Here is a 14450-nt window from a genome sequence, read left to right as displayed (position 1 = left end):
CTTCCACCTTGCAGCATTTTTAAACTTTGGTTTTAGATGTATATTGAATTTAAAACTCTTGGAATCGACTTGGCATTTATTTGTATGCTTTATGTCGTATTAGATGCCCTACTAAATTCTTAATACGTGTCTTTATCAATATGCCTACTCCTCACTTATCAACTGTCTTATTATCTGGTATTTCACATTTATGACAATAGTAAAAAAGTCTACTATCTGACTATTTTACATATTAACAACGTAAGTTTGGCATTAACGAACACTGAGCTTCCAGGCAAGAGTAATGCTGGCTGTGATGTTTAAGGTTATGTGTCAACCTGGCTGGGCCATGATCCTTAGTGGTTTGGCAGTTACGTAATGTTATAATTTGGGAGTTATATAATGATGTAATTTGGCAGTTATATAATGATATAGTCATCCTCCATTTTGTGATCTGATCTGGTCATTGTCCATTTTCGCACAAAGCCAATTTTTGCAAAACTACCTGGTCTTTGGAACCTAACCATGTTGATAAGTGAGGAGTGGGTGTATTTTTAATTGAGCAATTCCACTTTAGGAATTTAATGTTCACTATAGAAATGTTTAGATTTGTGAAAAACAGAATAACTTGGATGTACAACTTCTCATTTATCATTCCAGGCTGCCTCTTGACCTCTCCCATTTCGTCATTTCCACACCAGGGTGGTGATGTCCTCCCCTCCCTCCCACTCACTTTTAATAGAGAGTCTTCCTCTTTATGCTTTCCAACTCCTCATTCACCACACCACTAATGGCAACAAGGTATTTCACTGTTAAAAATCTGTTGCCATCGAGTTGATTCTGACTCATAGCAACCCAATAGGACAGAGTAGAGCTGCTCAACAAGGTTTCCAAGAAGCAAATGGTCAAACTTTTGCTTAGCAGCTGAGCTCTTAACCACTTTGCCATCAGGGCTCTATTTCACTATGTTGTTGTTGTTGTTAGGTGCCGTCGAGTTGGTTCTGACTCATAGCAACTCTATGTACTACGGAAGGAAACACTGTCCAGTCCTTTGTCACGCTCACAATCGTTGTTATGCTTGAGCCCATTGTTGCAGCCACTGTGTCAATACATTTCATTGAAAGACTTCTTCTTTTCCACTCACCCTGTACTCTACCAGGCATGATGTCCTTCTCCAGGTACCGATCCCTCCTGATAACAAGTCCAAAGCATGTAAGATGCAGTCGCACCATCCTTGTTTCCAAGGAGCATTCTTGGTTGTACTTGCTCCAAGACAGAGTTGTTCAATCTTTTGGCAGTCCATGGAATATTTAATATTCTTCTCCAACACCACAATTAGAAGGCGTCAATCCTTATTCAGTCTTCCTTATTCATTGTCTAGCCTTTGCATGCATATGATGCAATTGAAAATACAATGGCTTTGGTCAGGTGCACCTTCGTCTTCAAGGTGACATCTTTGCTTTTCAACACTTTAAGGAAGTCTTTTCCCTGCCTCAGTCTCCTTTCTGATGCTGATCTCTGTGACCTGTAGGGCTTGGTTCCTAAAACCTAATTGAGTGATTTACAAACCCAGGTATTGTACATTTAGAAATGTTTTTGTTAAATATATATTTAAAAAAAAAAAAAAAGAAGTCTTTTGTAGCAGATATGCCCAAAGCAATGCATCTCTTGATTTCTTTACTGCTGATTCCATGGGTGTTTAATGTAGATCCAAGCAAAATGAAATCCTTGACAACCTCAATCTTTTCTCCATTTATCATGATGTTGCTTATTGGTCCAGTTGTGAGAATTTTTGTTTTCTTTATGTTGAGGTGTAATCCATACTGAAAGCTGTGGTCTTTGATCTTCATCAGTAAGTGCTTCAAATCCTCTTAACTTCAAGCAAGCAAGGTTGTGTCTTCTGCATAACACAGGTTGTTAATGAGACTTCCTGCATTCCTGAAGCCCTGTTCTTCGTACAGTCCAGGCTTTCAGATTATCTGCTCAGCATACAGATTGAACAGGTATGGTGAAAGGATACAACCCTGATGCACACCTTTCCTGACTTTAAAAAATGCAATATCCCCTTGCTTTGTTCAAACAACTGCCTCTTGATCTATGTAAAGGTTCCTCATGAGCACAATTAAGTGTTCTGGAATTTCCATTCTTCTCAATGTTATCCATAATTTGTTATGATCCACACAGTCGAATGCTGAGCAAATAATCCAAGAAGCTGGACTATATGAAGAAGAACTGGGCATCAGGATTGGAGGAAGACTCGTTAACAACCTATGTTATGCAGATGACACAACCTTGCTTGCTCAAAGTGAAGAGGACTTGAAGCACTTACTAATGAAGATCAAAGACCACAGCCTTCAGTATGGATTGCACCTCAACATAAAGAAAACAAAAATCCTCACAACCGGACCAATGAGCAACATCACGATAAACGGAGAAAAGATTGAAGTTGTCAAGGATTTCACTTTACTTAGATCCACAATCAACAGCCATGGTAACAGCAGTCAAGAAATCAAAAGACGCATTGCATTGGGCAAATCTGCTGCAAAGGACCTCATTAAAGTGTTGAAGAGCAAAGATGTCACCTTGAAGACTAAGGTACACCTGACCCAAGCCATGATATTTTCAATCGCATCATATGCATGTGAAAGCTGGACAATGAATAGGGAAGACAAAGAAGAGTTGACGCCTTTGAATCATGGTGTTGGCAAAGAATATTGAATATACCATGGACTGCCAAAAGAACAAACAAATCTGTCATGGAAGAAGTGCGGCCAGAATGCTCCTTAGAGGCAAGGATGGCGAGACTGCATCTTACATACTTTGGACATGTTGTCAGGAGGGATCAGTCCCTGGAGAAGGACCTCATGCTTGGCAGAGTACAGGATCAGCAGAAAAGAGGAAGACCCTCAACGAGGTGGATTGACACAGTGGCTGCAACAATGAGCTCAAGCATAACAACGATTGTAAGGATGGCTCAGGACCGGGCAGTGTTTCATTCTGTTGTGCATAGGACCGCTATGAGTCGTAACTGACTTGATGGCACCTAACAACAACCACACAGTTGAATACCTTTCCATAGCCAATAAAACACAGGTAAACATCTTTCTGATATTCTCGGCTTTCAGCCAGGATCCATCTGACATCAGCAATTATATCTTCATTTCCACATCCTCTTCTTTCACTACGGCAATGGCCAAAGTATGCACCATCCACATACACTTCCACACAAAAAACTTACTCAAAGACATGCCCACAGGTGGCAAATCATTGCAATTAGCACAAGAATGGGGAAACATGGTTTGCAACAACTGCCTTGGTGCGTGAAGGTCAATAAAATGCATTAATAAGCTAAAGCATACAGTTTCCCTACATTTTAAGGAGTATATAGTCCCCAAAATTCAAGCTATCATTCATTGTATATTTTCAACCATGACAAAATGAGGTGGCATCCTGTCCTCTCTCCCTTCTCTTCTCTCTTACGGATGCCTGGATTATTCTGTACAGTAGAACGATGATGGATAGGTGGGTAAACGTATAAAATCTAGAAGGTTATACACCATCCCATTACTAATAACCCTGGTGATCTTGTGAGCGGGATTTACTTCCAGCATTTCAACTTTCTCATTTCTGTTTACTTTCTTTTTATCAATAAACATATCTTACCTTTGCAGTAAAAAAATATAGCAGATATTGTAAAAATATTTATGTGGTAAACACTTCTCCAAAATGTCTTCTCTGAATTCAGAAAATAAAGAGTAACAATGAAAAAAAAAAAAATGCTTCTGTACCATGACAATTTGATGAATTTGGCACACAACCAGCTCACTGAATTAGTGTTAGAAACGGAATTGTGGAAACTCTATGATTTGCATTCACTTTGTGACTAGTCATTATCGTTGCTCGGATTGCTTAAACAGTCCGAGCATACATATATAATCACTGCATAGAAAACTTCATTCTAGGGAGTGATAAGCAATCAGGGCAATAGAAAAAAATTAAAAAGTCGCCCTTCCCAAAACAAGCAGAACTTATTATTAGATGTCAACTGAAATTTTAACGTATTTTTGTCAGAAATAGAACTAAACTCTGATGAATATTGTTTGCATGATTTCACAATATCTCAGACCCTTTCAAAGTGTATGGTATGTGATTATGTATAAATTACATATCATAGATTTTAACCAGGAATTTTATCATCTCCAGCCCAGTTCTGAGATCCTATCCACATGAGAACATGCTGATGTATTGGAAACATCTAACCCATTTTTGCAAGAACAACTTTGATCCATAGTGGGCGGGAGCGTTGTAGCCATTTCCCGTTGACCACTGAGCACTTGCTATTTGAAGGAAGAGACTTAATCCGTACCAATCCCAGCCCTCCCTGTTTTTGTTAGTACCGAAGACTTCCTGAAGAAATAAACCGTGCTCATCCTTTCTGTCGCCTTTATCCATTGCCCGAAAAGTAAGGGAGAAAGGGGTCGACATTTGCATAAGCCACTACTCCGCGCTCTGGAACTGAGTGTAGGTTCTGATTTAGGAGGAAATACAGGAGGTGTGAATCCTTCCCGCCATCTAAGCTCCAGGAGCATCTCCTTCCTGCGAGGTGACTGGGGAATGTCCGCCAGTGTAAATGGAAGGTGTATAAACCAGCAATGTGGCCGTCATCCAAAGGCCGCAGTATGAAATTGACTGCAAAATTACTTTCTGGAGTCAAGAATTTATTCAATCTCTCGTTTTTCTGTTCATTCCTTTTTCAAGACAAAAAGCAATTTCTACCCGCTGCTGGATTATAAATTCAACCTGGGATCTGAAATGCCAAGTCCTTTTTTTCTCTCCTTTCACTCTCATTGCAGATAAGACAGTGAAGTTAGAATTCAGCCGTGACAGTATAGATGATTAAGCTGAGGTCTAATTGGCTTTGCAGTGTTAGCAGAAGCCACAATGTAATGGCTGGTTTTCCCCGACGGTAAAATAAACCTCTGTGACTCAGAGTCACAGAGAACAGAATTCTGTTGATTAAGGAAGCTTTTTTTATGGGCAGTAAAGAACTGAGGAGAAGAATTAAAACTTAAAGCTCAAAGTCATAGCTTTTCTGTCTGAACTTTTTAGAGTGTAACATTCTCCAAACTATCATTTAAACCATTAAATATCTGTTTGAGATAATAGGATAAATATTTTTAAAGCATGTGATAGCTATCTGTGATTGGAAAGGAAATCTTAGATTTAATTTTGAGTAGTGTTTGAGATAGCTGTGTTCACAACAACTATTATGTATTGAATTGTGTCCCCCCAAAATATGTATCAACTTGGCTAGGCCATGATTTCTAGTATTGGTGGTTGTCCAGCATTTTGTGATCTGATATGATTATCCTCTGTGTTTTAAACCCTAACCTCTACAGTATTAATGAAGCAGGACTCAATTTACCAGATTAGGTAGTACCTTGAGTCAATCTCTTTTGAGATATAAAAGAGAGAAGTGACCTCATTACCACGAAGAAAGGAGTGTCTGGAGTGGAGCATGTTGTTTGGACCCGGGATCCCTGTGCTGAGAAGCTCCTAGACCAAGAGAAGATGAATGACAAGGAGCTTCCCCCAGGGCCAACAGAGAGAGAAAGCCTTCCCCTGAATTTGGCCTTCAAGCCTCTTAAACTGTGAGGAAATAAATTTCTGTTAAAGCCATCCACTTGAGGTATTTCTGTTTATAGCAGCACTAGATGACTAAGAAAACAACTCAACCTGATGGAGTTTGATAGTAAGGGCAAAGCTTGTAGTGGCAGGGAGTGGACAAAGGGGAGCCAGTATGGCCAGTGCAGCTCAGCAACCCCACTGCAGTCACATGGCATGGAGATTTATCTCATGGGGAGTGCTGGATACAAGGCCACCCAGGTGTTTCCTATGTGGTTGAGGTCAACAAATACAGAGAATTAGGATGGGGGATGTGTAAAGATTTTCCTGGCAGGCTTCACAATTGCTCTTGTTTTTCTCCAACACCTCCAGTGGGCTCTGCATCCAGACCTTCCCCAATACCAATGAGCTGGCTCCATCCAGGCCAGTAATTTTGAAGTAATCAGAGCCATCCAGTTTGATGAGGTTTTCTATGATTTAAAAAAATAAAGATCAAGGGAAATGGATTTTTTAAAATATATGTTTAATGATAAAGAGCCAATAATGGTCACTAAGTTTGTATTTATACTCAAAATTTGATCAGAATTTGTAATTCATCTTACAGCTATTCCATGAATTGGGAACTCATTGGTCAGTGTTGTTATTGTTAGCTGTCCTCATCAAGTTGTCTCAAATTCATGGTGACCCCTTGTACAACAGAACGAAATGTTGCCCAGTCCTACATCATCCTCCAAATCACTGGCATGTTTAAATCCATTGTGGGAGCTACTGTACCAGTCCATCTCACTGGGGGTCTCCCTCACCCTCGCTGGCTCTCTACTTCACCAAACATGACACCACCCACTGATTCCTTCTGATGGTGTGTCCAAAGCAAGCATGTCAGACAATGTCCTGTCGTGGTCCATAGGTTTCACTGGCTGATTTTCGGAAGGAGATCACCAGGCTTTGTTTCCTAATGCGTATTAATAGTGCCTAATAAAGAATATATAATCAGATTTTCCATTTCTGATGTGAATAAGTGACAGTTATAAAACTAGTCCCCATAATCACCTGTTTCTGAGGATGGTAGAAAAATCGCCCATACTTCTAAAAAGTTTATGCAATGTCATTACTTCAATATAATCCTGTAACTCAAATTAGAACCACTATAGTCAGCATGAGGTAGATGTTTGTTCTTCTAGCTCACGTAGAGGTAGGTGAGGGTGTCAAAGACATCGGGAGCCCAATTCTCCATTACAAGTGCAAGGAGCTCACAAGGAGTGTGAGACACACGGTGTATAGGAAAGAGTAAATGTTAAGGAGTTTCCCAAAGTTCAATTAGTTATGAGCTCTGAGTACTGCTACAGGCTTACTAAAAATGTAGTGGAATATAAAAACCTTTAGAAAAAATGGGTATACCATTGGAATTCGTTTCCTGGGGCTTCTGTAACAAGGATCACGCTCTGGTGGGACATGTATTTCCTCATGGTTCTGGAGGCTGGGGGTCCAAACTCAGAGTGTCGGCAGGGCCATGCTCTCTCTGGAAATTTCAGGGGAAGACCCAGGCATCACTTGGCTTGTGGTCGCATCACTTCGGTCTGCTTTCATCTTCCCCTGTGTCTGTGTCACTTTTCTTCTTATGGGGACACCCGGCTCCAGTACAATCTCATGTTACCTTAGCTAATTACATCTGTAAAGATGATATTTCCAGCCAAGATCACATGCACAGGTACCCAGTGTTAAGACTTGAACATACCTTTTCGGAGAACACAAAGCTACCCATAACACCATCAAATGGTGTGTCGCAAGTGCCTTCATTCTACATCAAAGAGAAGCAAATATTTGACTAAAATGTTTATTTACAAGTAATGAAGAATCATCTTCATTTAAGGGAAAAATATTGGAATTAAATATTTTACTTTTTTTCAATTAAATTCTAAATTCCCAAGTTAAAATTTGGAACTTTTAACACTTTGATTAGATTGATATTATAAATATTACAATTGCAGCAAGGTTTTATATTAGTATACGTTTTAATGATCATTCTTTGTCAACACTCCCCATAAAATTCTTTTCAAGACACACAGTAAACCAAAGGAAGAGATAGAACAAGAACCCAGGACCCTGGATTTCTCAGGGAAAGCACTTCTTTAGCCCTATTTATCCTCTGCAGACCCCATCAGCAATGGGCAGACTTCGCACTGGGTGTCAGCATGCAATGACTCCATAGTGTGTTGTTCATTTCTTCTTTTAGGGGCTGACGTCATCAACTTCGATGGCCATGTTGTGTTGCCATACAGATTCAGGAACAAGAAGATGAAGACACTGAAAGACGTCATAGCCCTGAAATTTAAGACTTCCGAGAGCGAAGGGGTCCTTCTGCATGGGGAAGGACAGCAAGGAGATTATATCACCCTGGAGCTGAAGAAAGCCAAGCTGGTCCTCAGCTTAAACCTCGGTACGTTCAACTCTTGGCGATGTTCTTTTTATATTGCTGTTCATATTAGGAACATGGTAATGCTGCTCAGGCCTTTACAATGAAATTACAAAAATACCTCACTTTATGTTGTCAATTCATTTTTAATCCTTGGTGGTTGGTGTATATGGAGATACACGTTCATTCAAAAAATGTTTGCTGAACATCTACTTTGCCAGACACTATTCCAGCTGCTGGGAGACAGTGGCAAGCAAAGAAACAAAGTCCTTGAGCTCGTGAAGTTGATGGAATAGTGGGGAAGTCAGGCAGTATATTATCTTTTATTATTATTTTAAATAAAGAGAAATTATTTCAAATAATGATAAGTTCCATGAAGTACATTAAGTCAGATACTATGAATAAGAGCATGTGTAGTGAGGGAAGACCTCGAGAATGAGAAGACAGTCAAGCTGAGCTCTGAGTAATGACAAGAACGAGCCATGAGAAAGTCAAGGAGAAGGAAGAAGTTTCAGAGAGAGGAGCAATTAAAGACAAAATCTTGGCATGCACAGGGACCAGGAAGGAGGCTGGTGTGAGCAGATCCAGTGAGGTGAAGGCCAGGAGATGGAATCTAAGAGTGGGTCCAAACCCTGAAGGTCTGTTAAGATTGGGAAGCTCTTGGGAGGTTTTACGCCCTGTGGCATTATGACCTTGTCCTAGAAGATCACTGAGGCTCTGCAGGAGCGTTGCTTGTTTCAGCGCAAGAGTGTGAGCAGGGCTCCTGCACAGCCCAGGTGAGACGTGGCAAAGGTTTGCAGGAGGTGGTTGTCATGAAGATGCAGAGAAATGGGTCTAGTTTTACCAGTAGATTCAGCATGACTTGTGATGGATTGGATGTGAGGTGAGAAGGAAAGGGAGAAAGTGATAAATGATACCTAGGGTTTGAGTTTGAGCATCAAGTGGGCACCCGTACCATCTTCAGAAATGGAGGAAGCTGATGGGGGGGGTGCCAGCGAGGTGCTTGGAACTGGTGCATTGAGTTGCCCATCAGACATTGAAGTGGAGTGTCCATGACAATACGAAGACCTGCAGAGAAAACATAGGCAAAGCACATCAAGAGATAATTCATAGGAAAAGAAACGGGAATATTTTATGAACCCAAAATGCTCAACCACGCTATCTATAAAAGAAATGCACAATAAAATAACAAGGTACCAATTTTTGCTTGCCAAATAATTGTAAATTAGCTTATAATAATAAGTAAATTTTATGTAAATAAATAATAAATCAATACATTTTAAAGTGACAATATCAGTGTTCATGAGTATGTGACAAAAAGAACCCTCTGGACTATTCTGTAAATGGAAAAATATTTTCAGGAAAACAATTCGACAGCACATACTCAGATATTTAAAATCATCTATGCATTTTGATCCAGTAACTCTAAGGATATAATGAGAAATGCTTACAAGAGTTCAAGTCCAAGGTGTACTTTGCAAAATTAATTGCAGTGTCAAAATTTAGAAAAAGACTAAGCATGTAGAAATAGGTTTATATGCACTTAAAATGACAGTCAGTTATACAGGGAAATATTCCCTATACAACTTTAAAACTATAAGATATGAAATATTATAAACAGTATGATACCAATATTGTCATATTAAATATATATAAGTAAATGTATGTATAACACTAAATATAAGTATATATAATTAAATATATGTACAGTGAAACCTGTGAGAGCTGGAACTCAACGGGACTGCCTTGTTTTTCTGGGTCTCACGAGTTTTCTGCCTTTGACAGGGTGTAGTCTTAACCACTTTTCTCTCACTAGGTTTAGTAGAAAATACTTGAGCTTCCCTGTCAGGTTTCTGCCTTACACAGGTTCCAGCTTTTCATGTATATGGAAAAAAAGTCTGGGAGGAAATGGACTAATCTATCTTTAGTGGTGAAAATATAATAGTTTACATGTTAATTCTTCATAATATTTTCTACTTGTAAGAATGAACATGTATTTTTGTGCTATCTCGGGAAAATTCAGCCCTACACCATTTTTGAAAAAAGGATCAATAGAAAGAAAGAAGGTAGAGTGAGGGGAGAAAAACCAGAAAGCAAAATGTAAATAGTTTTTTGTTTTTTTAATATGTGCAAACACAGAGAGACAAGGCAATTGGATTACATCCAACGTTTGTTTTTTCAAATGTCTCTTTGTCAAATGAAACACACAGAATAACATTTAAAAGCCACTGTGCTTTATAGAGGTGTGACATTGCTTTTCTGAAACAAGTAACTAATCACATGACCTCCCAAAAAAGGCCATCACCTTGTCACTGAAGAGCAGTTTACTTGCAGAGCTTTATTAACTGGCTGGAATTTACGGCAGCAGAGGACGTATACCCACTCGCACACACTGTCACTCTTTACGCCCTTACCTGCACTTCAGGCACACCTGGCCGCTGTTCTGCCTCTGGTACAAATATTTAAAGGTAATAAGACCGAGAGCAGTCCGTTCACTTAGCTTTGGTCTTACTTTCCTCCCCCCGCCAACATATACACACATTCAGTCACAGCCACACATACACACATTCACAGTCACAGCCACACGTCAACACTTCACGTCATCACCAAAAGCGAGGAAGAAAATATGGTCTAGGAAAGCCATAGAAAATGTAAGGAAAAGGGACCATTAGCATCTTCAATGTGAAAGTATAAATAAGTGAGTAGCTCAGTGTAGCAGTCATTCTGGTCTTTGTTCTTAAACCAAGCTATAATTTCATTGATTAACTTTTTCCTGATCATAAAAAGCAGCACCTGATCAAAGTAGAAAACAGTATGAAAAATACCAACCGCACACAGAGACGAGCTTGGCAAACGTTCTAGAGTCTAGCAATCTTCCATTCCGATTTACAGTTTCGTTGTTATGCAAATCTTAATTTATTGCCAGATTGAATCCATGTACATATTCTTGAATGTTTTTACTTTAATGTAAAGTATAACTTGAGTAAATGTTTATGCCATTAAATGTTACATAGTGCTTAAGATTATGGCTTTTGGAGTCAGGGGAAAAATGAAAATTTTCATGCTATTTTTCCTTGATCAAAAATAACAACAGCAACAACAATAACTGCAGCAACAATAATAGTAATTTTTTTTAAGTGTTGCAGGTAGCATTTAATGGACACTCACTAGTACCAGGGAGCATGCTAGGTTAAGTTCCTGGCAGGCACTGACTCATTTAAACCTCACAGCAACCTTATACAGTGGGTACAATCATTGTTCCCATTTTTCATGTGGGGACACAGAGCCCCAGAGAGGGCCCCCACACTCCCAGGACCTTACAGCCCCTGATGGGAGCCAGCTCCAGGTCCCTGGCCTGCTCCAAGCCCAAGGACCCCAACTTTGCAATAACCCATCCAGGTTTAGGAGAATTCATGGCACCATGGAGCTAATCCTCTTCTTTTTTTCTTGTTAGGGGAGCAGACTTTTCCATTCTGAGTGACTTGCACGCACTTCACATAACCCTAGTCAGTACAGTGGCCTTGTGGTCCCCCGTGCTAGCTCTGTGGACCGGGCTCCAGGCCTCCTCCAGGAAGTGTCCCCTGCCCAGGTCGGCTGCCGGTCACTCCTTGTTTCTCTTTCCTTGTGACTCAGGAAGCAACCAGCTGGGCCCCATCTACGGCCACACGTCGGTGACGGCCGGCAGCCTGCTGGACGACCACCACTGGCACTCAGTGGTCATCGAGCGCCAGGGCCGCAGCATCAACCTCACGCTGGACAGGAGCGCGCAGCACTTCCGCACCAACGGCGAATTCGACTACCTGGACCTGGACTACGAGGTAGGTGCCAGGTGGAGGTGTGGGGAACGGTGCGCTGCTGCCTGTCCTGCTTCTCAGTCACATACCACCTATCACTTTCACTTGATTCTCCAACCAGAAGTAAACCTGCAGCTCGAAAAATGCATGTCGTTGCCTTCATTTCTAAACTTTCAACTAGGAGCACTTGGTGTCAAAGTAATAATTTAAAGAGAGGGGCCGTTGGTCGTGCTATCAGGACCATTGAGTACGTTCAGAGTAAATTTAAGTTGTAATCTTAGATTAACGGTAACCAAATCTTAATGCTAGTTAAATACGTTACCTGTTTTTTCTTAAGTACAGACAGTATATTATATACCTGGCAAGCAGGGCATATGCACAAGGTTTTCTAATAGTTATTACAGGATGTTGCATAGTTAATTCTGAGTTCTGCCTACAACATTTAGTTTTGATCATTGATATATTTTGATTGTAGACAGATCATTTGACAAGTTCCGTTTGCTCAACTATGATCATCATAAAGGAAGTAAAGTAAAACATAGAATATTTTAAAGAGATTGTTTATAAATAAAAGGATGTGTTTTACCTTCCAAATGATCAAAGATTAAAAACTAATTGATGATCACATTGCTACAGTAAAAGAAAGTATTCTCATAATGTACTGATAGGCATACCATGTTTTCAGTTTTGTTTGCTTGTTGTTATTAAAAATACATATTTTATATATATATATATATTTAGGACACCCTGCTAACTCAGAACTGAAGCCACGCCCGATGTCCACCTTTCAGCCACAGATTACACAGGCCCGTCAAATAAACACTAACACACTTGAGGAACGTGAGCCTTAGTTCAATCAAGTGTATGAGACCAAATGAGCCACACCTGCCCCAAAGCAAACACGAGAAGGCAGGAGGGGACAGGAAACCTGGACGAATGGACATGGGAAACCCAGGGTGGGAAGGGAAAGGCGGGGAGTGCTGACACATCGCGGGGATTACAACCAATGTCACAAAACAATCTGTGTATAAATTTCGAATGAGAAACTAATTTGTGCTGTAAACTTTCACCTATAATACAATACAATTAAATACATATATATTTAGAAAGCAGTTCAGCCTTAACATGTACATGGAACCTGGTCCTCGTCTCTGGGGATAAAGGTTCTGTGAGAAATGTTCATCGTGGTGTTATATATCACAGGGGAAACGAGAGGAGACTAAACGTACAAACGCAACCCAACATAAGACAAATAGGGTGAAATATTATTCAGCCCGAGGTTTCCTAATGGCCTCAGTTCGTGGATCACGCAGTGCCTCGGTGACTTTTCCACAGCAGCCCTGGACCATTCTGTGATAGTTAGGTCCACACAATGTAGTAAATATTTATGGCCTCACAACTTAGTACGCATTTGAAAAAAAGATAATACACATAAAATAAAAGAAAAAGCAATATTTTATTTTGTTCTCAAGGAACAGTAGTAATTTACATAGGCTGACTGACCTGCAATACCAAATTCTCAAATTTTCAGATCAGATTTGATACCTCTATCCTCATTTTCTATCCCTTTTGCTGTCATTTGATGCTGTTTTTATCAGAGCAGTGGCCAAAAATACAACTTCCCAAACATGACATCATCAAAAGGAATGTATTGTTCTTGTTGGGTGCCATCAAGTCGATGCTGACTCAAGTGACCCCATGAGACAGAGTGGAATTGCCCCATGGTGTTTTTAAGGCTGTAATCTTTACGGGAGCAGACTGCCACATCTTTCTCCTGTGGAGCGGCTGATGAGTTCAAACCGCTGACCTTTTGGTTTGCGGCTAGGTGCTTAACCACTGCGCCACCAGGGCCTTAAAAGGAACTTAGCAGATGGTTGATCCTAACTCATGGTGACCCTGTGCGTTACCGGTTAGGACTGCTCAGTAGGGTCTTCTTGCCTGTAATCTTAATGGAAGAAGATCACCAGGCTTTTCTTCTGTGGCACCGCTGGGTGGGTTCAAGCCGCCACCTCTTAGGTTAGCCAAATCTGCTGCCGTTGAGTTGATTCCGACTCATAGCGACTCTATAGGACAGAGTAGAACTGCCCCACAGCGTTTCCAAAGAGCACCTGGCAGACTCGAACTGCTGACCTTCTGGTTAGCATCCATAGCTCTTAACCACTATGCCGTCAGGGTTTCAGGTTATCCACCAAAAACAAACCGAACCCAGGGCCGTCGAGTCGATTCCAACTCCTAGCTATGATTCAGGTTAGCAGTCAAGAGTAAACTGTTTGCACCACCCAGAGATCTTGAGACCCATAAACCCATTGCTGTCGAGTCGATTCAGACTCATAGTGACCCTACAGGACAGAGTAGAATTGCCCCACAGGGTTGCCAAGGAACTGCTGGTGGATTCCAACTGCCGACCATTAGGTTAGCAGCTGAACTCTTAACCACTGCACCACCAGGGCTCTTTGGTCTCCTGAGAAACATAACTAAAACCACTGCCGTTGAGTCGATTCCGACTCGTAGCAACCCTATAGAACAGAGTAGAACCGCCCCCATAGGGTTTCCAAGGAGCACCTGGTGGATTTGAACTGTCAGCCTTTTGGTTAGCAGCCGTAGCACTTAACCACTACGCCACCGGGGTTTCTTGAGAG

General features: G+C 40.8%; 1 protein-coding gene across 1 annotated transcript in view; it reads left to right on the top strand.

Moving 5' to 3' along the window:
* The window catches only part of CNTNAP2 (contactin associated protein 2), a 2020907-nt gene that overhangs the window by 879147 nt on the left and 1127310 nt on the right, over positions 1-14450 (top strand). Inside the window, exons 6-7 of the mRNA XM_049894552.1 lie at positions 7838-8041; positions 11651-11835. Of these exons, the coding sequence (XP_049750509.1) occupies positions 7838-8041; positions 11651-11835 (389 nt within the window). The remainder of the gene's footprint in view (positions 1-7837; positions 8042-11650; positions 11836-14450) is intronic.

The sequence above is a fragment of the Elephas maximus genome, chromosome 8 (assembly GCF_024166365.1).
Source record: "Elephas maximus indicus isolate mEleMax1 chromosome 8, mEleMax1 primary haplotype, whole genome shotgun sequence".
NCBI lineage: Eukaryota > Metazoa > Chordata > Mammalia > Proboscidea > Elephantidae > Elephas > Elephas maximus.
Note: the sequence above shows the minus strand (reverse complement) of the source record. Positions and strands in the feature narration are given on the sequence as shown.